We start from the raw sequence: 23,216 nt of genomic DNA on the forward strand, positions 1-23,216 counted from the left end.
TAATAATACTCTTTGGTATTTTTCTATCAATCGTATAAAAAATAAAATAAAAAGACCAGAAAAAAAGAAGCGACATCGTAGCAGCACTTTTATCAGAACATTCAGATTCTCCGTTAACTTCACGGTTCTCCCGGCGGTTCGATGCCGGTGACGCTTCTCACCGGTCTGACCGACAAAGTGTCAACGCGGCACATCGAGAACGCCGCCGCCGGTCAGAGGGCGGCGGCGTCTTCTCCTTCAGACGCCGGCGAGCAGAACCTCCTGCGTACCGTCTGTCCTCCTCTGTGGTTCTGTTCGGGCTCGGCGGCGTGAGGACGACTAAGTACAGACCACCTCAAGACACGCCTGCAACGGTGTTTTTGGTTCAAAGTCCTCAACAAGCTCCTCCCCCTCTCTCTCCCCGCCGTGTGGCGGTCGCCCGGCGCCGGCTCGCGGGTCCTCGCTGGAGAGAATCCCTCGCTGCGATGTTTACGAACAACGTCCTCGACCTTCCGCCGCCCGCCCTCCCTCTGTCCGTCCGTCCGGCTCGGTACCGTCCGGCTCGCCCTCGACCCAAAGAGGCCCCTCCCCCTGCCCCTCCCCCACGGCTCGGCTCGTCCCGGTAGCGGAGAGGTGATTTTTTTTTCCTCCCAAGAAGATAAAAAAAAAAAATCCCTGGCGTGAGGTCTGGCGCTCAGGACAGTCATATCTCGGACTCTCGCCGCAGGGGGCGGGGCTCCGGCGGCACGGCGGCCGGGCCGTGCTCCGTCTCCGAGATGTTGTCGGTCTGGGTGCCGTCGGGCCCGACGCTGCCCCCGTTGCCCTCGTCCGTGTCCTCCTTGCTCTCCAGCGCCATCTCGTTCTCGTAGCAGAAGGAGTTGGAGTTGGAGAGGATGAACTTCTTCTCGGCGAGGTCGCGGGCGCTGCACAGCGGCGTGCTCGCCACCTCGTACGTCTTGTGGAAGCGGGAGTAGTCCACCTTGTAGTAGCTCTTCTCCTCGAAGAGCACCGGGTCGAACCGGTGGCCCCAGAGGATCTCGCCGGCCACGTAGGAGCTGCGGCACTGCGTGGTCATGGCGGTGGCCTCCACCATGCCCTCCAGGATGACCACGATCTCGAACTCGGAGGCCTCCAGGTCCTGCCGGCTCATGTCGTAGAAGGGGCTGCCCTCGTCGATCTCGTGGACGATGGTGATGGGCGACACCAGGAAGATGCGGTCCACGCCGCTGTCGAAGCCCACGTCGATGTCCATCTGGTCCAGCGGGATGTACTCGCCCTCGGCCGTCGTGCGGGACTTCAGCAGCTGCGCCCGCACGTGCGCCTCCACCAGGTGGCTCTTCCGCAGGTTGCCCACGCGCCACATCAGGCACAGCTTGTTGTCGCGCAGGGCCACCGTGGCGTTGTGGCTGAACACCAGCGTCTCGTTCCTCTTCTTGGGCTTGGCCATCTTGGCCATGACGGCGCCGATGATGAAGGCGTCGATGATGCAGCCCACGATGCTCTGGAACACCACCATGAAGACGGCCACGGGGCACTCGTCCGTCACGTAGCGGTAGCCGTAGCCGATGGTGGTCTGGGTCTCGATGGAGAACAGGAAGGCGGCGGTGAAGCTGCTCACGTTGGAGATGCACTTCCGGCTGCCGCCGCCCGAGTCGCCGTGGCAGATGGCCACCACCCAGAAGACGCAGCCGAAGAAGAGCCAGGACAGGAGGAAGGCCAGGCAGAAGATGATGAACATCCAGCGCCAGCGCACGTCCACGCAGGTGGTGAAGATGTCGGCCAGGTAGCGCTGGCCCTTCTCGCTCACGTTGACGAACTGCACGTTGCAGTGGCCGTCCTTCTTCACGAAGCGGCTCTGCGGCTGGCGCCGCGTGTGCACCTTGCTCTTGCCGTTGGGCGCCGCCTTGGTGGCGAGCTTCATGCCGTCCTCCTCTGATGACACAATGCTGTAGCGGCTGGCGCGCACGCTTCCCATCACCTCAGGCGGGGAGGGCTGGCCGGCTGCTGCTCGGGGGGACGGTCGGAGCTTCTGGACCAGGCGGCGCAGGAGCAGCTTCGAGGCACCGGCGGGGGAGCGAGTCGGGGGGGGAATGGTGGCGGGGCGGGGCGGCGGCCCCCCCGGGCGCAGAGCGAGGAGAGGGAGGGTGCGGCGGTCACGCCCCTTTGGTCAGCTGACTGGCCGTCATCGGGTTCATCTGCAGGGACACAAGAGACGTCCGTTAGACCACGAGGACCACGAGGAAAACACGTCAGGGAGTTCAGCAACAGCAGCGTTTCATTCATGTAGTTCTCTGCTTTTATGAACATAAAACCTTTTGGGAACCAGAAGCGTTCATCCACAGGAGTAAAGTTGTGTGTTCACTGGAGATGTGACTACATGTTTCAGCTTTAGACTCATCACTTTATACTCATGACAATGATGCCTCAGTGCATAGAGATCAGATTGTTCTGCAACTTTTTCAGGGTAACACACGGATACATATCTCATATGTACGAGTCTTTGAAAGGTGAAATATATGATGCAACCTGATGTATTGTTGAGTGTGTAGATGTTGCACATGAGGGTTTTGTGTGATCGTAGCTCTGATTCAACACGTTTCTTCCCTTCAGAGCGTCACTCGTCAGACTGAGGAACAAGTCAGTCAACAACATTTCATCCAGTTACGACAACGACAACAACGACAACAACAACAACAACAGAGATGTTTCCACCATCGCGGCCGACGGGCCGAGTCGTCGTCGCTCTCAGCGCTGACTCGGCGGTTTCTCGTGATCACAGATGCAGCAGAACGTTCACTCAGAGCTTCACGTCAACGCTCTGCAGTTCGTCTTCACTTCAAAAACACCAATTTAAATATGTGATGATGTCATCAAGCCGCCACATCCAGAAGTAAACAACGCTGCAGCAGAAACGGCCTCTGGATGACGACAACAACAACAACTACAGCAACAACAACAACATGTCCAACGCACGAGCTGCAGGAGAGATTGTTGCCGGCCACCGAGCCCTGGAGGCTCTCTCTCTCTCTCTCTCTCTCTCTGTCTCTCTCTCTCTCTCTCTCTCTCTCTCTCTCTCTCTCTCTCCCTTTCTCTCTCTCTCTCTCTCTCTCTCTCTCTCTCTCTCTCTCTCTCTCTCTCTCTCTCTCTGTCTCTCTCTCTCTCTCTCTCTCTCTCTCTCTCTCTCTCTCTCTCTCCCTCCCTCTCTCTCTCCCTCTCTCTCTCCCTCTCTCTCTCTCTCTCTCTGTCTCTCTCTCTCTCTCTCTCTCTCTCTCTCTCTCCCTCTCTCTCTCTTCCTCTCCCTCTCCCTCTCTCTCTCTCCCTCTCTCTCTCTCTCTCTCTCTCTCTCTCCCTCTCTCTCTCCCTCTCTCTCTCATTAGCGGCGTTGCCCTGGTACTCGGCTGCAGGAGGTTCAACATGAGGCTCGCAGCAGAAAACTAGACGTCTCTATTATTCATCTGTTTATGATAACAATGCATATGAAATGTAAAGATACTCAGAGGAACTTTGCATAAACATAAACAATGAAAACAACAACAAGAAACAACAACACAGAACTAAAAGCACAGGATAAAAGCATGTATAAATATATATATATATATATATATATATATATATATATATATATATATATATATATATATATATATATATATATGTGTGTGTGTGTGTGTGTGTGTGTGTGTGTGTGTGTGTGTGTAAATACACATGGTTGCAGGTTCACAACTTCAAGAAGTCTTAAACTGGCTGATGCAATTTGTCTGCAAGGCTTTTACACACACACACACACACACACACACACACACACCACACACACACACACACACACACACACACACACAGAGCTGCAGTTTTCTTTTTAACATTAATTTTCTGTAACCAAGTCTTTTTTTAAATGTATAAAATGAGCAGAAAACACTGAGAGCGAGGTAATATATATATTACACAAAAAAATATATGTGTATGTATACATATATATATATATACATATACATATATACATATATACATATGTATATATGTATATATGTATGTATATATATATATATATATATATATATATATATATATATATATATATATATATATATATATATAAGTCTATCATCATAATCTAGTTACTTATTACTGTGTAATTACTGCCGCGTGGCGAAACACTATTTTATTATTAATATTATTATTATTAGACTTCTGAGTGTTGAAGCTGCTCTCAGAATGCAACAAATGTTAACAGGTGCGCGCACACACACACACACACACACACACACACACACACACACACACACACACACACACACACACACACACACACACACACACACACACACACACACACACACATGAACGCGTCTACAGCAGAAGGTAAAGTGCATCTTTACATCTTTTGGCGGCAGAAGTTTTGCGTAAAAAGGAAGTGCGCGCGCCTGGAGAGTGGAGGCGCGCGCGCGGTGACTCGTTGTGTGAAAGCTTTTCTACCTGTTGCTCATCGGCGCGTTCAGTGAATATAATCCTGAAGGCTTTCTGCTCTTTAGCTCCGCGCGTCGCTGCTGCTTCTCCTTCTTCTCCTCTTTCTCCTTCTTCTTCTTCTTCTTCTCCTCTTTCTTCTTCTTCTCTTCTTTCTTCTTCTTTCTTCTTCTTCTTCTTCTCCTCTTTCTTCTTCTACTCCTCCTCCTGCGTGTGGTTCCGTGCGGGCCGTGCGGGGTGCAGCGCGGTGTCCGCTCACATCTCAGCAGCTCCGGTCTGGATAAAGTGCTTCGCGCTGAGTTCCCCTGAAGCGTTTTTAAACAGGCGCGGCCCCGCCCCCGCTGCGCGCGCGCCCCGGCCGATGGATGAGAGGAGGAGCGGGAGCGCGCGCACAGACCCCGACCGGACCAGAGGGTTTTGTGAGTTTGCGTGTGTGTGTGTGTGTGTGTGTGTGTGTGTGTGTGTGTGTGTGTGTGTGTGTGTGTGTGTGTGTGTGTGTGTGTGTGTGTGTCACCGGCGGACCACAACACGGGCAGTCACGTGACCCTAATGGAGCGACGCCACTTTAACCTCAACCAGGTGGAGAGGAAGGAATTCAAGTTGTGTGTCTGAAAGAAGGAAACAAACACACAAACAAACAGTTACTCACGCGCAGCTTCACAGCAGCTCGCAGACCGACAGAAGAGGATCTCTCGTTTCCACCTGCTGCTGCTGACAGTGAACACATCACGTCTTATGTATTTGATGCCGATATTCCTGATGTTTATGGATCTTATTTTTTTATGTGGGCATGGAAAATGTGTTCTGTCGGAAAGAATGAGTCACTCATAACGGCCTCGTGCCTGATATGACTGTCTTTCTCCACTGAGCGATCGGGTTGCTGGATGTTTAGACTATGCATCTGTTGCCCTATAATTTCAGGTCAGCGCCGCGGCGACTAAATCTCTCTTCCTGCATCACATTAACGTTTGTTTAAATAAAGTTTTGCTGCTACTTTTTTTCCTTCTTCTCCTGTTTTTTTTTTGTTGGAAGTCTAATAGTCTTATTTTTAGTTGTGGTTATTTATAGCAGCACGTATATTTAGCCCAAACCACCTGTGTCACTGAACCGTGCATCTGTGTGTTTGTGTTTGTTTGAGTGTGTGTTTCTGTGTGTGTGTGTGTGTGTGTGTGTGTGTTTGCTCTCCATGCCCAATTTCCAGCAGTAAAGAGAGTGAGGCATGCAGCAGCCAGTGCTGCGTGTGGACCACAAGGTGGAGAGCTGGAGACTGGAATGAACACACACACACACACACAGACACACACACACACACACACACACACACACACACACACACACACACACACACACACACACACACACACACGCACAGCGCTGGATGTGGAGGATTCCGAGGATCAGTTATACTGTTTATTGTCTTCTTCGGCTCGCTAGAGGTCGGGTCGTGACCTTCAGCCGGTCGCAGGAGGTTTGGGTCGAATTCCTTCCATCGGCTGTTTGCAGCGTGCACCTTTTACTTCATGTGTATGCAGGGAAACCTCACTGAGCACCAAATGTTTCACTCAATGATGATGCACAACATTTGTATTAGTTTCCTCATCACAGGGTCAGGTGGTTCCAGACGTTAGCGGTACTAATGGAGAACTGCTAGTATGGAGCAGCACTGCTAATGGTTCTCCGTTAGCGGTGCTGCTAACGTTATGAGCTCTCCTGTTGGTTCTCCGTTAGCGGTGCTGCTAACGTTACGAGCTCTCCTCCTGTTGGTCTAAACACTGATTGGTCGTTTCTAAAGTCACATGATCAGAGAAACATCCACGACGTCCTGATCACATGATCGACTGGATACTGGAGGATAAAACTTAATTTACTGCATGATGGTTAACTATGGAAGCCCATTCCTTCTACACACACAACAAAAAAAATTCGGACCCAAAAAAAAAAAATTATATGGAAACCCATTTCCCCCACCAAAAACATAAGACCGAAAAAAAAAAAAAAATTCGGACCCAAAAAAAAAAAAAAAATTCAGACCAAAAAAAAATAAAAATTATATGGAAACCCATTTCCCCCACCAAAAAAATAAGACCGAAAAAAAAAAAAATTCGGACCAAAAAAAAAAAAAAAAAATTCGGACCCAAAAAAAAAAAAAAAATTCAGACCAAAAAAAAAAAAATTATATGGAAACCCATGTCCCCCACCAAAAAAATAAGACCGAAAAAAAAAAAAAAATTCGGACCCAAAAAAAAAAAAAAAATTCAGACCAAAAAAAAATAAAAATTATATGGAAACCCATGTCCCCCACCAAAAAAATAAGACCGAAAAAAAAAAATTCGGACCAAAAAAAAAAAAAAAAAATTCGGACCAAGAAAAAAATAAAAATTATATGGAAACCCATTTCCCCCACCAAAAAAATAAGACCGAAAAAAAAAAAAATTCGGACCAAAAAGAAAAAAAAAAAAATTCGGACCCAAAAAAAAAAAAAAAATTCAGACCAAAAAAAAAAAAAATTATATGGAAACCCATGTCCCCCACCAAAAAAATAAGACCGAAAAAAAAAAATTCGGACCAAAAAAAAAAAAAAAAAAATTCTGACCAAGAAAAATAAAAAAAATGTTTGGAAGCCCATTTCCCCCACCAAAAAAAAATAGGACCGAAAAAAAAAAAAATTCGGACCAAAAAAAAAAAATAATTCGGACCAAAAAAATGGATATGTATATATTCGGGCCAAAAAAAAAATGATATGGAAGCCCATTTCCCCCACCAAAAAAAATAGGACCGAAAAAAAAAATTCGGACCAAAAAAAAAATATATATATGGAAGCCCATTTCCCCAAACAAAAAAAATAGGACCAAAAAATAAAAAAAGATTAGGACCAAAAAAAAAAAATTATACTGAAGCCCATTTCCACCACAAAAAAAGTTCAGACCAAAAAAAAATTGACTTTTTTTTTTCATTGCCTTTTTTCAAGTCAACGAAAAAAAAGGCACAAAAAAAATGTCGATTCATGTCTGTTTTTTTTGGTCCAAATTATTATTATTTTTTATGAAAAAAAAAGGTTTCAACTTTCTTTCCAGGAGAGAAATGAAAACTTGACTACTAATAGCAATTGTCAATATTACAGTTACAGCCTAAATATGATTGTAGCTCATATATGTACACACAAAGTACATTGTTGTCCTTTGTTGCGGAAATGGGCTTCCATAGTTAACGGATCGATGACCTCTCATGTTTAAATCACCGCAACGAGCTAGAGTCGGTGAATAATAAATCATAATAATAATAATAAGGTCGTCGTCACTGTCAGTCTCATGCCTGAGGAACATCATGAGCTTCTGATTGATCTATTTTGGATGTTTTAACTGGATTAAACATGCAAATCACGGTTCTGAAGAAGCTTCTGGTTACTTTGACATCACAGACGACCCGACCCGAGCTGCTGTTCTGTTCATGAGAGGAGACACAGAGCAGACATCAAACATCACTTTATTGAAGATGTTGACACTCGTGTTGTCGTATGAGCACTATATTGTTCTGATGTTCTATTAAAATCTATGCTAACTGATGCTAAAAGAACAACATTAGAAATACATTTGGTCAATTTCAACAGTTCTTCATTATTCTTTTGTTCATAAGATATAGAGGAAATAAAATACATATACGTCAATAAAGTTTATTTTTGTGTGGACTGGTTTTTATTTACTAAACAAATGGGAATCCTTCACCACAAACATCAAGAAAACTTTGTACAAGTTTGTCACATAAACATGATTTTACTTTAATAAAGTACGTTAGTCGCACCGTGAATGAAATATCACAACATTTTCTAAATACCTAATAATAATTCATAATATTGCAGGTATGACTATTGGTTCTTTAACTGAATATTAAGTTGTTATTTTAATTTTCAAGTCCATATATTTCCCTTTTTATAATCTAAACTTTATTGGGACTGTAACATAGGAATCTTTTTGTTAAACAAGTAAAATATGAATTTTCCTTACACACAATTCATTTTTGAAGACTTTGTCGTCCATGTTGCCTTAAAAGATCGAGATTTAATTTTTTTATTTGGAAAAAACCCTGAAACCGTTTACGATATAAAATGAAAAACAAAAACAAAACTAAAAAACCCACTCAAACATTATTTTTTTCTCTTATTGCTTCCCCTCAAAATCCACAATCACTGAATATTTCAATAACCCTATAAATAATTAATTAATTAAACTGTATCTACATTACAAATGGACCCTGTGTGTGTGTGTGTGTGTCTGTGTGTGTGTGTGTGTGTGTCTGTGTGTGTGTGTGTGTGTGTGTGTGTGTGTGTGTGTGTGTGTGTGTGTGTGTGTGTGTGTGTGGAGGCTTGAAAAGTGGCTGCAAAAGTAATTGCAGTCTTATCGACGAGCTTCAACGAGCTTCGCTGGTCCCCTGACGCTCCTTTAGCTCCACCATGAAGCTAACAGCGGCATAATCGCATATATATATATATATATATATATATATATATATATATATATATATATATATATATATATATATATATATATATATTTAAAAACTAAATACTTTGGTTTCTTACCTGCAAATGAATGACATTTGCATCGGCCTCAGTTTTTAATGTTAATCGGTTAACGTTAGCACGCTAACAAGCCAAACTAAGATGCCGAACAAGGTAAACAACACATCTGCTAAACATCAACATGCTAGCTTTGTCTTTGTGAGCGTGTTAAAACCGCATGGAGTCACAACCGTATCGCGAAACTATGGAAGTTTAATGTCTGTATAACTTTTCCGTCTTTAGCTGTAGGAGGCGGAGCTTTCAACCGGCGGGTTAGGAGACGCGATGATCTGCAAGACGACGGTCACAAGACTGCGTAAGTCATTGGTAGGCTACCTTTTGCTAGCGCGCTTGCTAGCTGGCTACACATAGCGTAAAAAGCCAGTGCCTGTGAGAGCAGCTCTCATTGGAACGAATGCCAGGCGCCATCTTTTACGCATCATTCAGTCTTTGAGACTCAAAAGACAGAATTCAGCTGAAGTAGCATTTTAAAAAGATCAAACACAAAACCAGAACATTTATTTTCTTCTCTTTCTTCTCGTCAATGAGATTCAGTAGCATCCTCAATATTCCTCTTTAGCAGTTGCTACTTTGAAAAACAACAACAATTAACACAGTGTCTTAACGCACGGCGGCCTCCAACGTCACGGCTCCGCTCTCACATCTTCATGTTGGTGAGGTCGTTGGGCAGAGGCAACCAGTCTGGATGCTGATCGTCTGCTTGAGATGCTGAAACGTTTGGTTCGGGGCGACAATCGTTCACCAGTTCCACCGTCACCGTCGGCGGTTTCAGGTGCTTTTCGTGGTGATTCCGCGGCTCTGACCTCGGGGAGAAGCGCGGGGGGCACCTGGCTGAAGGTCGCGGGGAAGACCTGGGTGAAAGTCGCGGGGAAGACCTGGGTGAAAGTCGCGGGGAATGTCTTGGAGAGGGCCGCCACTGCTTCTTGTGCTCGTACTCCTCGGCGCTGACCTCGGGCACGTGCACCTTGGCGGTGTGGTTGAACAAGGTGTAATCCACCCGGTAGTTCCTCCTGCTGACCCGGATCATCTCCTGGAACAGCTGACCCCAGAGGATCTCCGCCGGCGTGTACGAGGTGCGGGTCTGGTGCAGCATGCCGGAGGAGTCGTCCGTGTAGGTGAAGGACACCACCAGCTCGAAGTCCGCCTTGCGCAGGTCCAACAGGCTCATGCTGTACAGCGGGCTGCCGGGTTCGATCCTGTGGAAGATGGTGGTGGGCGTGACCAGGATGATGTCCCGCTGCTGGATGACCATGTCTTCGTACGTCACGTCTATCCTGTCCGTGGCGTGCACCGTGGAGCGCACCATCTGGGCGCGGGCCGTGCCCTCCACCAGGTGGTGCCGCCGGAAGTCGCCGACCCGCCAGGACAGGCAGAGGTAGCTGTCGCGCAGGTTTATGACGGCGCAGTTGCTGAAGCCCACCGTCTGCGCCCTCTTCCGGGCGGAGGCCATTTTGGCGACCACGATGCCGATGACGAACGTGTCGATGAAGCAGCTGATGACGTCCTGCACGGTGACGACGATGATGGCGATCATGCAGTTCTCCGACATCCCCCTGAAACCGTAGCCGATGGTGGTCTGGGTCTCCAGGGAGAAGAGGAACGCCGCCGTGAAGCTGCGCACCTCGTACATGCAAGGGGCGCTCGTGGCGCTTCTGGTGTCGCCGTTGGCCAGCGCCAGGACCCAGTAGAGGATGCCGAAGAAGAGCCAGGACAGGATGAAGGACAGAGCGAAGATCAGGAACATCACCCTCCACCGGATCTCCACCAGGGAGGTGAAGATGTCCGTCACGAACAGCAGCCACTCCTCGGGGACGTGGCGGAAAACCACGTTGCAGCTGCCCTCTTTGCGGATGTAGCGGTACTTCTTCGGTTGAGGTCCATTCTGCGTCGTAACGGCGACGTCGTCGGTGGGTCTCACTGTCGAGTATTGTTTATTCATCTTCCAGAGCCTGCAGGGGGGCGACAGCAGAGCACATTTAGAAGATTCATCCACCAGCGTTGTTGATATCAGGCAACATCGACTCCGCACTGAAGTTGCCGCATTATCTTATTGGATACTGCAAGTAGAGGAACTCTTTAAGGTCCAGACATTGTGTTTTTTAAGTTTCCATAAAGGAATAAACTCAACATATAAAGACCAGCACTCAGACCAGATTATTTATTGTGGTAGTCGACCCTTTTGTGGTTCGGCAACAGAACTACGACGGCTGCAAAAGGTTGTCAACCGATGCGAGACGAGCATCCGCCCCTCAAATCAGTGACTTGCGTTAACGGTCGGCGTGGATAATAAACACAGATTACTCTGTTTTTAAAAGTGCTGAAAGTTCAATTAAAGGGTTTTACAATGACACCGATTGATGACTTTGGCTGCAAAAAGGTCTGTAAGAACTTTTTATTCACTGGTCCGGTTTGTTCTGAGGTCCCAAATGTGTCTATTGGTGCATCTCATGTGGACTCAATAACCAATTCAACCGCATTTACATCGCAACCCAAATTAAACCCACGAGCAGAGTCCCAACTTTCTAACATGCATCAATTTGCACTGAGAGCAGTCGGTCGCTTTGCAGTCAAACTGAGCCGATCGAGAGAAGGTCATCAGAGCGGTGAAGGTCACAGACTGAACGCTGTCTGACCCACATGAGGACCGAGAAGTCCAACCATTGCATCACATTGCAAGAAGATTGACACAGAAGTTGTTTTGCAGTACAACAAACACAAATCCTGATAAATGTGTTTCAATTATAGAATGTTTTGAAGCTGCAACGTCTACAAAGATCCTCCAGGATTCTCTCAGAGGGCTTTCCCCGTTGCTCTGATACCGAAAACAGACATTAATCCTCGTCTTGCCCATTTTCCGACTCTATTCTCCCCCTCCGCCCCCGGACACTATTTACGGAGGAAACAACCAGCAGCGTCTTTCATGTAACAGAAACACTGGAAACCTCCGACCTGCAGCATCGAACACTCGGCAGTTGCTCGGAGATACAAAACCTGTTCTGCAATAAACTAAAGGACACCTGAGAAGAGGCTCATACCTGAAACTAATACCTCCACTCCACACAAAAAAAGGAAAAGCAATGCATCAAACAGACCGATGTCACACTTTAATTGCTTTTAAACACAACAGTGTGTGTGGTGGCGAGGGCTCTGCTGCCGTGCCACAGTCGATAGGTCGCGTTGCACTCGCTGTAAACACACGGCGGTTTGCTGTTGTCCGGAGCAATGGCCCGAGACCCGCTTCCCTCCATCTGGGTGGAGGTCACAGAACTGTCAGAGGACCCGCAGGGGGAAGCGATCGCGGCACCGGACCGGTTAACGGACGGGGGGATGTGGAAACTGGAACGGTGTCACGGTGCGATCACGGGCAGAGGAAGGATCCATCACAGCCAAACCACTGAGAGCATCCTCTGCACGCCCAAAACAAATGGGGTTTGAATCACCGCTATCTGACTGAGCGAACTGGGCTCCGGTCACAGACTCCACTTTCTCTTTGGCGGCCGCCGGCGTCCCGGCTGCCAGACTGTGCAGCTCACGCCATGAGGTCATAGAAACAACGTCCTATTAGCTTCCCATAATCCCCTCCTAACTGCCCCGGACGTGGACGAAAAGGGAGAAAAGAAGAAGAAGAAAAAAGCGCAACGTCCTTCTGGAAAACCAAAAGAGACGCGTGAGAGCGAGCGAGGCGTTCAGGGGCCGTCGGCCTGAAGTCGACCTGCAGGAGAGGTTCAGAAGATTAAAGACATGCAGTCGTCTTTATGTCGGAAAGTTGCTGCTTTAGGCAACTTTACTCATGTCTGATGTCTACTTTAAATAAAATAGCAACAACATAAATAACAAACATATTGAAAAGTTGCTCAACAAGAAGATTTCTAGGAGCTTTTCGCGAATAAATGCATCAACAAAATGAGGTTGTGCTGGAAGAGGTTTCTAAAGCAACAATAAACTTTATTGCTCCTTTCAACCTGGACAAAGGCAGCACATGCCACTCCTTCCTCTCTTACCTACCACAATAAAAGACCAGGACATGTAATATTCCCAGGCGTGTGTTTTGTGTTTTTGTACTCGTTTATTCATCACCTCCCTCGTTGTGTGAAGGCCTTTTACTTCCAGTATCGGTCAGCTTGTTTTTTTTGGTTCACTTGGCAGTAAAATAAATCTACAACTACGGGATGAATTGCCAGAAAATCTTGCACAAATATTGATCCTGAGAAGATGAATCTTTCTTCAGCACGAGGTCGACTTGTGTAGGTTTTGGCGTGACCGTTGCGTTTCTACGGTGGCCCAGAACGGACAAACCGAACGATGTCTCAGAGACAACCGCTGGCGTCAATCTTTGTGCCGCCGTAGATTCAGTTGGTTGCATTCTGCAATCTCACCACTAGATGGCTCCAGATCCTACACACGAAACACTGAAACATATTTTCTTTTCTTATTTATAAGTGATTCACCTCAGACTTAAGATAATTGTGCGGGTCATTTTTTAATTTTTAAAAAAAAAATTTAAAAATGTTTTTGAAATTATTTTTTTTTACAAATTGCTAATACATGAAACATGAAAAAAGGAAACAAAGCATTCCTCGAATTACCATTTATTTTCACTTACGTTAATGAAATGAAATGTGAAATCGAGTGAATATAACGAGGTTCTTCATCGTTCAGAGGTGAAGCTACTGTTCACACGGTAGTGGTGGAGTCTCTCAGGACACATCGAGGACTCAAACAAAGAAATTAAAACGACTAAAACAAGTGAAGCCTGAAGCTCTGCAAGCGTCTGAACACAAGTGAAATTCAAGATACTCCCAACGTGTTGCATGTGGTCAGCTAATAAACTCAAGACACAATTTAATCCACTATTAATCCTGAATGTTTTAAGGTGACGTAACTGTTGTCGGAGTGATTTAGACCATAAGAGCATCTGGAGCACTGGGCCATGAAAAGAGCTTTTAATCAACACTGAATGTTTTTTTAAATGGTTCAAGATCCAGAGGAGGACTTTCCTCCGCTCGCAGTCGGCACTAAACAAACTGTATTCTACTGTAAGACGTGGGAATCTTTTATCTCCCGGCGTCGGTGAGAAGCTGCAGCCGGCGGCGGTGCGTGAGCCCGGATGGTTCTGTGTGTTGACCCACTAGGTTGAGCTGTTTTCGGCACAGTCACTCGGCTGCGTTCAGGCTTATGACCTGAAACAAGCGGCTCTGTGTACACAACAAGACGTCCGCAGAGAACAACCCTTTACAACCACAACACGTCCTGACCTTTGGCACAAAGTTTCCACTGCGCTCTCTCCCTCAAAGCAACGGCACCGTGTTTCTGTTCAGCTTTTCTGTATTTTCTTTGTGTTCTGGACGCAGAAGAAAGGCCCGTCGTCTCGCAAGGGGTGAACTCTGAAAAACAACTTTTAACCTTTTGGAAACCATGTGAAAATCCTCCCATTTTAAGTCCCAGCATGCCCCATTCAGACAATCTTTTGACATAAAAGACGTAATATTTTTCCATTTTTGAACCAAACGACACAGTTTTCTGACTGAAACTCCTTCCTAACAGGACAAGTCTTTGTTTTATTGTGATTTTTGTTGCAGGTTCTGGTTCTTTAGGTCATAATCTTTACAAAAAGGTGTCTTATTGAGGCTTTTTTGGGGAATCTGGCTCATATCATGCTGGATGTTCATAGTTACCATCAAAATATCTTTTCAAATGGATTATTTTGCAGATATACATTTTTTTCCCAAGACTTTGCTGAACAAATACAAACAATAAACACAAGTATTGGAATATATTTGAGGTTCCTACAACGACTGAAACACAGGGGAAAAGGAGGTCTGGAGACAAGAAGCGGGTTAATGGCCCGGCTGGCTTCCTGTGCCGCTCGGGGCTCTTACACCTCCATTACATGCTCACTTACTGCAAATGACACTGTGCCACCGGTCCGCGGTTCACTGGGTCAGAACCGTGTGCACGGCTGGCTGGCCTCGCTCGGCCCCGGAGCTTTTCTGCCACCTCGAATGACCTTCAAAAGCCTCAACGCCGCATGAATACATTTCCATCTTAACAAGTCTCTCCACCGCTCGCTGGCCCGGCAGCCGGTCCGGACCGCTCGCACCGGGTTTTATAGAAACCAGCGTCGAGTCCGGACTGGAAGTTCTCCTGGTGCCGGTTCCGGGCCAGACGGCTGTGGATGTTTCTACATGATCGAGTCCAGGATTTGCATCTGAAGGTTAATGGTTCACCCGAACTTCAAAGCGCCAAGCGGACCGGAGACGTGTTTGGTTTTAGTTTCCTGCTCCAGAAATAACTTGATGATGTTTTTAAAGAGAAAGAAACCAGATGCAGGACTTGTAGAGAAGTCTATGAAACATGTGTTACAGCTGCATTCTCTCTCCTGACCACCAGGGGGCGACTCCTCTGGTTGTATAGAAGTCTATGCTTCATGTGTTACAGCTGCATTCTCTCTCCTGACCACCAGGGGGCGACTCCTCTGGTTGTATAGAAGTCTGTGCTTCATGTGTTAGAGCTGCGTTCTCTCTCCTGACCACCAGGGGCGACTCCTCTGGTTGTATAGAAGTCTCTGCTTCATGTGTTAAAGCTGCATTCTCTCTCCTGACCACCAGGGGGCGACTCCTCTGGTTGTATAGAAGTCTATGCTTCATGTGTTACAGCTGCATTCTCTCTCCTGACCACCAGGGGGCGACTCCTCTGGTTGTATAGAAGTCTCTGCTTCAAGCTGCATTCTAGAAATGGTCTTGTGGTTGTGCAGAGGTCTTGACTTGTTTTTAACAAAATAAAAGAAGAGACAAAAAACCGCAAACAGTAAAAAATATTCTCCCCAAATTGAATATATTTTACACATTTATTTTATTCTACGTTAATTAAACTCAAAATATGAGGAAACTAAAAATGTATATTAACAAAAAACTACATTTCCAGTCCCAACAGAAGCTCGACGGCGTCTTTCGCTGTTTTAAAGCTCAATAGTTTGACACTTATGAAACAGAGTCGTGTCAGCGGTGACATCACGACTTCTTTACACGACACACAATCATGCATGTGATTCCTTCAGACGCGCAGCATCGACACTCAGGAGATGTTCACCTCTTCCTCTGAGGTCTCGTTGTGTAACACGACTGCAAACATTACTTATCACCCTGACCACATCTTGTTCTGCTTTTTCAGCATTCAGGCGTTGGATTACTGCTCTTAATGCCGCGGCTCAGATTACTCAGATTACTGATTGTTCCAGCTGTACTGACTCAGCTCAGGTTTATCATCTATTCTGCCGAAATGTAACTATATTCCAGTGCATTTGCATAAAATCAGCAGGTTTTTAGCACCTAAACACTTGCATGAGGCCACAATGTATCACACAGTTCATATTGCACACACTTATATATTGAGAGTTTACATCTTTTTGTTCATTGAATTCAACAATCTGACATTTTCTGCAAAAGCGTAACACACAACAGACGTCCCAGCCGGATTCCTACCTTGTGTTTTTTGTTGTGTTGTTGTGGGAAATAAAAGCTGAAGCAGTCGCACTGAGAGGAAGACGAGCTGCGCGGCGGCTCCTCACCTGCTGGAATGATCCGCCCTGTCGCGTCTGAGGGAAAGTAAAGATTAACGCCTCCTTCAGCATCACATGGCGCCACACACACAGGTGAGCGTTGAGCCGTGTGTGTGTGTGTGTGTGTGTTGTGAGGAGTGCACGTACATGCAGGTGCTTGTTGGGGCTTGATGGCCCTCAGCTTTAACCAGCAGGCCTCAAAAATGATCATTTTTTCTGCATCCACACGCTTCCTTTCACTGCGTAAGCCCCGATCCACAACGTTCAGGTTGTTTGAATAATCTCAGAACCGATCCTTAATCTCTGCTTCATAATCTGAAGCTCCTCAGTCTTCAGTCGCGTTCTCAAACATTTCAAATTGTGAGAAAATGCTGCTTTTCTTCATGCGGCGTGACAGTGAAACCAAAATATCTTCCTGCTCTGGACAGAAGCGTTCGGAGACGTCGTGACGGCCGATGTTCTTCGTCTGAACCTTTGAGGTCTGACCTCTTGTTCCCGTGTTCAGGGAGTCGTATGAACCACAAACGAGTCCTGATACTCGTGTTACTTCATCTTTTTTTAAAGAGTTTTTGAATTTTTTGAAATTTCAGTTATAAGCCGGTTATGAGGACGCGTTGTTAGTGAAATCTGACTTAAAGGGAACTCATCACGAGTTTAGTGAAACCTTAAGTATTTAAATTTAACGGTATTATTTATTAAACATGTATTTCCTCAGAAGGTTCCAGTACTGCAGCAGTTAAAATAAAGTTTATAAACGTTGTGGTTGCGAAAATAATGAAGTTTATGTTTAAAAAGAGAGACTTTGAAAGTCAGCTGTGACTCTGAGCCCAGAGCAGACGTTCAGCTCTTCATCTTCATCTTCATCTTCAGACACATTTACAAATTGGTGGGCGCTCTCCCTCCTTTGTGCCGCTTTTATTCACAAAGCCCTGAACCGTGAATCCTTCATTCAGCCTCCAGCTCCTCCGAGAGATCAACTCACTTAATAACAACGCTTTGCAACCCAACTCCCTTCATTGTGAGGAGCAAAAACAACAACAAAAAAACAACAAAAAGCGCGTCTCGGGTTTCCAACGTGGACGTCCGCTGACCGTCCGGCTCGCGCTGGGCGTGCAGAAGAGACTCACACACGTGGTGACAACGCGGTTGTGTTTCTCATGGACCCACAAATAGATCTGGGACGATGGGAACGGGCCGCGGCCGCCGGGTCAGCGTGACTTTTCCACTTCCTGCCGCTGCTCATTGTCTGAAGAGTGTAAAGGTGCGTCGACACGGCCGGCGAGGAGGACGCCGAGACTCCTGTTGTCACCGGAGAGGCTGAAGGACAGAAGAAGGAGAGGAGGAAGTCCTTCAGGTGGAGCTCGAACAAGCTCCTCGTTAGCCGCCGCGGTAGCACCTGGAGGCTGCGATGACATCACGCAGGCAGCAGGACTTGCTGACATTTTGGACAAATATTGACGGTGAGAGGATGAATCCTCACCACGTAGTTGATGGTCTAACTTGTTTTCTGGGTCCAGCGTGTTTGTAGTTTTTTTGCGTGACCGTTTGGTTGCGTTGCTTGTACGGTGGCCCAGAACGGACAAACCAAACTTTGTCTCCAGAGAGCCTTTGGCGTTTTTCTTCTTCGTGCCGCCGTACTTTCAGTTGGTTGCAATCTGCAATCTCACCTCTAGATGGCTCCAGGTCCGACACACTGCACCTTTAAGATCTTTTTACTGTCTGAATTCTTTAAAGGTGATTCACCTCAGACTGAAGAAAAGGTTTTTCTTTGTGCCGCCGTAGTTTCAGTCCTGTGTTTGTCTGATCCGGCCGCCATCAAGCATCTCACTTTGGAGCAAAATGTCCGACCGAGCACCGACCTCCTGTCGTCACAGAGAGATTTATTCATAGATTCATTCATCTGGCATTCATTCATTCATAGAGAGTCCCTCAGTGGTGAAACCTCCTCTTGTTCCAGTGCGACGGCACTGAACTCGCTGGCTCTTCAAGCAGGAAAACGAAGCGATGAAGCGACTTGACACCTTCTGCAAGATCTGCAGCCTCACAGCGCAAAGCATGTGAGATGACTCAGGGCTTTCGTTCTTCTGCTCGCAGCCCGGTGGGGGGTCCTCGCGCCGCATTCCTCTGGGTGTCTAAGAGCACGTCTGTGAAAAAGCGCCAGTTTCATTTATTTATTTATTTTAACGTTTATGAACCTGACTGCATTTTTTCAAAGTGAACGAATGTGCGCCCGTCGGTGTCTGCGTGTGCACGCCGGCGGGTTAACGGGGTCTCGTGGACCCGTAACGAAATCACCTCGTTTCCAGGAAAAATAAAATGATTTGTTCCCAATAAAAATGATCCACACACACAAAAAATAAAATAAAATACATGAACAGAATGTTTTGTGCACGGAGCTCTGATCAAACGCTCAGACGCGACGCCAAGGCTCCGAATTAAAGAGGCCAGAAAGATTTCGGGGTGTGAAAAGCAGACACCGGCCATTTACTAGGAAAAAAGGAAGACATTATTGAAAGATATAACTTTTCAGTCGGAGTCCGTTACGTCACAGAAAAGGTGAACTGAGGTAGCGGGCTCATGTTTGGGGCATTTGAGGTAAATCTTTGTTATAAAGTGAGATGTATGCACATGTTGCATGAATAAAGCGTAAAAGACGAAGCAGAGAAGAAGAAAAAGCAAAGAGACGACTTGAACTCTGGAGGTTTTCATAAAATACAGGAAGAAAACGTCCAACTTCTGATTGGGCGGAGCAAATAAACGACAATGTGAAACGCGTCCAAAATGTTATGAGCAAAGATCTCATGAGCGTCAGTGGAACTTTGTCTCAAACGAAGGCCTTAGGGGGCGCTATGGAGCATGAAACCAATGACATGTGACATCACATCGATGCATTGTGAGTGTGGATGTTGGTCTTTGTGCATCCTAAAGTCTGCAAAAGAAAAAAAGGAAATGAACGGACGAAATCCAAAATGGCGGACTGCCTGCAAGGCAGAGAGGAAAGAAATGATCCTGCAAAAGGTTTTGATCGTCAAAGCATCTTTATCTCAACCCGGTGAGCGCTTTGTGAGCTCAAACCCTACAGAAGCCACTCCCTAAATTCCCTGAATCCCCTCTGAAGGCCGGGTCGCGGTTCCTATGAATCCCAAAACGTATGAACAGCATGAAAAAGTGTGATTTAAAAAAAGGACCCCGGCTCATATTATTAAATCCTTCACGGCTCTTTTTAGAAGGTGCCGTAAGAAGCGAACCTATAATGTTCCTCGTGCCTGCGTGTTCTGCTCACACCTGTCGGCAGCGGCGCTATTTTTAGGCGCGCCGCCGTGACCGGGCCCCCGAGGGCCGCGCAGGAAGCGCTGGTGGTAAATCCGGCCGTGTCCTTCTCCCACTTGAGTTTCCTGTGCGTGCATGAGCATGTGTTGTGTTCGCGTGCGTCCACCTCGTTCCCATCTGTGCAGCGTGTGTGTGTGTGTGTGTGTGTGTGTGTGTGTGTGTGTGTGTGTGTGTGTGTGTGTGCACGCTGCAGCAGACTCTGCTCTGTGAGCACAAAGACAGGAAGCTCGTGAAAGTCGTGTTTTCATTCAGTAACAGACAGCAGAGACACATGTTCACCTCAAGGAGATGTTGAGGACACTGTCTTCCATTCCTGGAGCTGTGTGTGTGTGTGTGTGTGTGTGTGTGTGTGTGTGTGTGTGTGTGTGTGTGTGTGTGCGTGTGTGTCGTTTCTGGCGCCCCCTGTGGACTGCAGGGGTACGACTTCAAGAAGAACTCTAGAACCAAGAGTCCTCTATAAAGGACCAGGACTACACTGAGACTACAGAGGACCAGGACTACACTGAGACTATAGAGGACCAGGACTACACTGAGACTATAAAGGACCAGGACCAGGACCAGAACTGGTTCAGAACTTCTTTCTTTCACTTCTTTCTCTTTGTGTTTCTTTGGATTACAGAAGTGTTCCTTTGTTACCTGATCGTATGGGAAACAGGTCGGATTTCAAAATGCTCCTGTTTAAAATCTCAATACGTTTAGCTAAGATAAAACACACACACACACACACACACACACACACACACACACACACACACTTGCAGACCCAAAAAAAAGGAGCGATAAATCGGTCACGGGGGATTGGGGGCTCTCTGCTCAGGCCGTGAGGTTCCAGTAATTTCGACGCGTCTCGTGTTTCATTCAGAAGCAACTGCTGCGTGTTGTGTCTCTGTCTGTGTGTGTGTGTGTGTGTGTGTGTGTGTGTGTGTGTGTCTGTGTGTGTGTGTGTCTGTGTGTGTGTTTCATACGCATTCTTGTGTCACGGCTCATGATGCTGTGACGTGACGCTAATCCAGGCGAGCACCGCCAGGGGAAACGGCTACTTACTGCTGGCTGCCGACCACACCCGAGCATTTGGCGAAGTCTGGGTTTCCATCTTCTGCGTGTGTCTGTAATCGCTCTCATACTGCTTACATATACATATATATATATATATATATATATATATATATATATATATAGTCCCGGCTCCGTAATCATCGTAGAACATTAATTTGAACGGACAGACTCGTAAAAAAGATTCAAATCTCCGTTAACCTGTTTGGTTTTAATCGCAGATTAAATGGTTTGTAAACCCTGTTTATGATGCCACGCTCGGCGCTCGCATCTATAAAATCAAGGTGTCTGAAACTTACCGACGCACTAACGATTTCCTTCGTCTCTTTTGTGAGTTTACTGGCTCTTTATACGGCGGCGTAAACAGCCTCTTAGGTACCTCCATAAAAGCGGCGCTGTGTTCGCTCGCCTCGTGTTCTGCAGCGTTTCTGCTCCCCGGCTCTTGCAGGATGAGGCCTTTCTCTTTAGCTGTGGAGAGACTCACATCTCGTCCCTTTTCTTAACCTTTGGGAAACCGTGCACAAAGATCCTCGTGCGCCAACTTTATGTCCCAGCATGCCCCATTCAGACAATCTTTGGGCATGAAATAAGTCATTTTTCCATTTTTGAACAGTTTTTTTTGACTGAAACTCCTTCCTAACAGACCAAGACTTTGTTTTATTGTGATTGTTGTTGCAGGTGCTGATTCTTTAGGTCCTAATCTTTCCAAAAAGGTGTCTTTTGTTTGTCATTTTCGGGGAATCTGGCTCATATCATGCTAGATGTTCATGGTTCCCATCAAAATATCTTTTAAAAGTGATTTTTTTGCAGATAAACATTTTTTTCCCAAGACTTTTCTGAACAAATACATACAATAAACAAAAGTACTGGAATTAATTTGGGGTTTCTACAACGACTCATACACAGGGGAAAAGAAGGTCTGGACTTGATCCACAGTTTTCGACGGGTTAAACTGTGTTTTGAGTCTGTTAGACGAAGTGATTCAACCTCTCAGAATCTTTGGAAATCTTGTTTTTTTCCAGCAAAACTAAAAATAGATTCGAGTTCGGTTTTCCGATACGTCGGCTACCAAAAGTTTCCGATCACGTCGACGGCGTTCGAGTGCTCAGATCTTAGCGTGAGGTCGAAACGCAGTCGATGGTTTGACTTCGTCCTCGATGAAAGTCTTCTCTGTTTCCACTCGCCGGCGAGATGAAACATCGGCCTCCACCACAGAGAGTTCACGGCCAGAAGGAGCCGCATTGTTTCAGAGTTTAACGACCACGAGGGTTCGATTTCTTTATCTCTCTCTGAGCTCGCTCACTGTGAGCAGTGAGATCCTCTTCCTCTCGTGGGCCTGCTGAGAGTTAGCATTGCTTCTAAAAAGCCCCGTGAGAATGAGTGACCCGGTGGCGCGCTGGACGGGTCAAAGTACCATCGGACTCTGAATGAACAGCTTTCTGTAATCATTGGTTTGAGTGGAAACACATGGGAGGAGATCCAGCGTTCAGCCAGAAACCATTCAGCCGCAGAGCGGTTTGTCCAGTACTGCATTCATGTAGGGGAGAAAACTTTTCCTCTCCTTAATTCCTGATGATCCACGAAGTGTTTTACTAAAAACTAGATTCTACCAGATTACATTAAACACATCATGTTGAATTCATTCAACGCCTCGGGCTCGGACGCGTCACAATGTACCGTTCGGGTTACGAGCCGCTCCTGCCTCCAGTGGGTGTCCCCGCTGTAGCCAGCTAGCGCTGCTGCTAGCTCCCCACTGCTGCCCCCGCTAGCTCCTAGCGTCCCCGCTGCCCGCGACGGCCGTCGAGCCGGGGCTGGTCCCGCTACCTTCAGTGGTTTGCGGGGAGCTAGCGGTAAGCTAGCAGGGAACTAGCAGCAGCGCTAGCTGGCTACGGCGGGAAGCTAGCGGGGACACCCGCCGAAGTAGCAGCAGCTTGTAACCCGACCGAACGCAATGCAACCGCCGTTTGTTAGCTAACGCAAACAACTGTACGTCGTCCAACGTGTGTGTTTGTCTCCAGCCACAGAAACACCACATTTGCCAGATTTTTGGTATTGTTTCTAAAGACGTCCCCGCTTCAAAATATACCACTCACAATTAATCGTGACGTGAAAATCGAGCGTTATATTTAGTGATGACTGCTGCATTTAGCTGCACCTTTGTGGTTTTTCACGATTGGATTGATGAATCGCGGTTAAGTCTCGTCGTAAACACCAACGTGCCTTTGAGAAAACAAACTTCACGCTGCTCTGTTTTCAGAC

General features: G+C 46.7%; 2 protein-coding genes across 2 annotated transcripts; both read right to left on the reverse strand.

The window, feature by feature from the left end:
- Positions 1 to 660: 660 nt before the first annotated feature.
- Positions 661 to 4,557, reverse strand: kcnj2a (potassium inwardly rectifying channel subfamily J member 2a). Its single transcript, XM_068599189.1, has 2 exons — positions 4,453 to 4,557; positions 661 to 2,174 (listed from the first exon to the last, which is right to left on the reverse strand). The coding sequence occupies exon 2, from the start codon at positions 1,952 to 1,954 to the stop codon at positions 683 to 685; it is 1,272 nt and encodes a 423-aa protein (XP_068455290.1). The 5' UTR covers positions 1,955 to 2,174; positions 4,453 to 4,557; the 3' UTR covers positions 661 to 682.
- Positions 4,558 to 9,653: 5,096 nt separating this feature from the next.
- On the reverse strand, positions 9,654 to 14,950 carry kcnj16a (potassium inwardly rectifying channel subfamily J member 16a). The gene is made up of 2 exons (XM_068599320.1): positions 14,919 to 14,950; positions 9,654 to 10,965 (listed from the first exon to the last, which is right to left on the reverse strand). The coding sequence occupies exon 2, from the start codon at positions 10,953 to 10,955 to the stop codon at positions 9,654 to 9,656; it is 1,302 nt and encodes a 433-aa protein (XP_068455421.1). The 5' UTR covers positions 10,956 to 10,965; positions 14,919 to 14,950.
- Between the last annotated feature and the right edge of the window lie 8,266 nt (positions 14,951 to 23,216).

This window comes from Clinocottus analis, unplaced genomic scaffold, assembly GCF_023055335.1.
Source record: "Clinocottus analis isolate CAN_PGR_092001 unplaced genomic scaffold, fCliAna1.0.p SCAF_44, whole genome shotgun sequence".
Lineage (NCBI taxonomy): Eukaryota > Metazoa > Chordata > Actinopteri > Perciformes > Cottidae > Clinocottus > Clinocottus analis.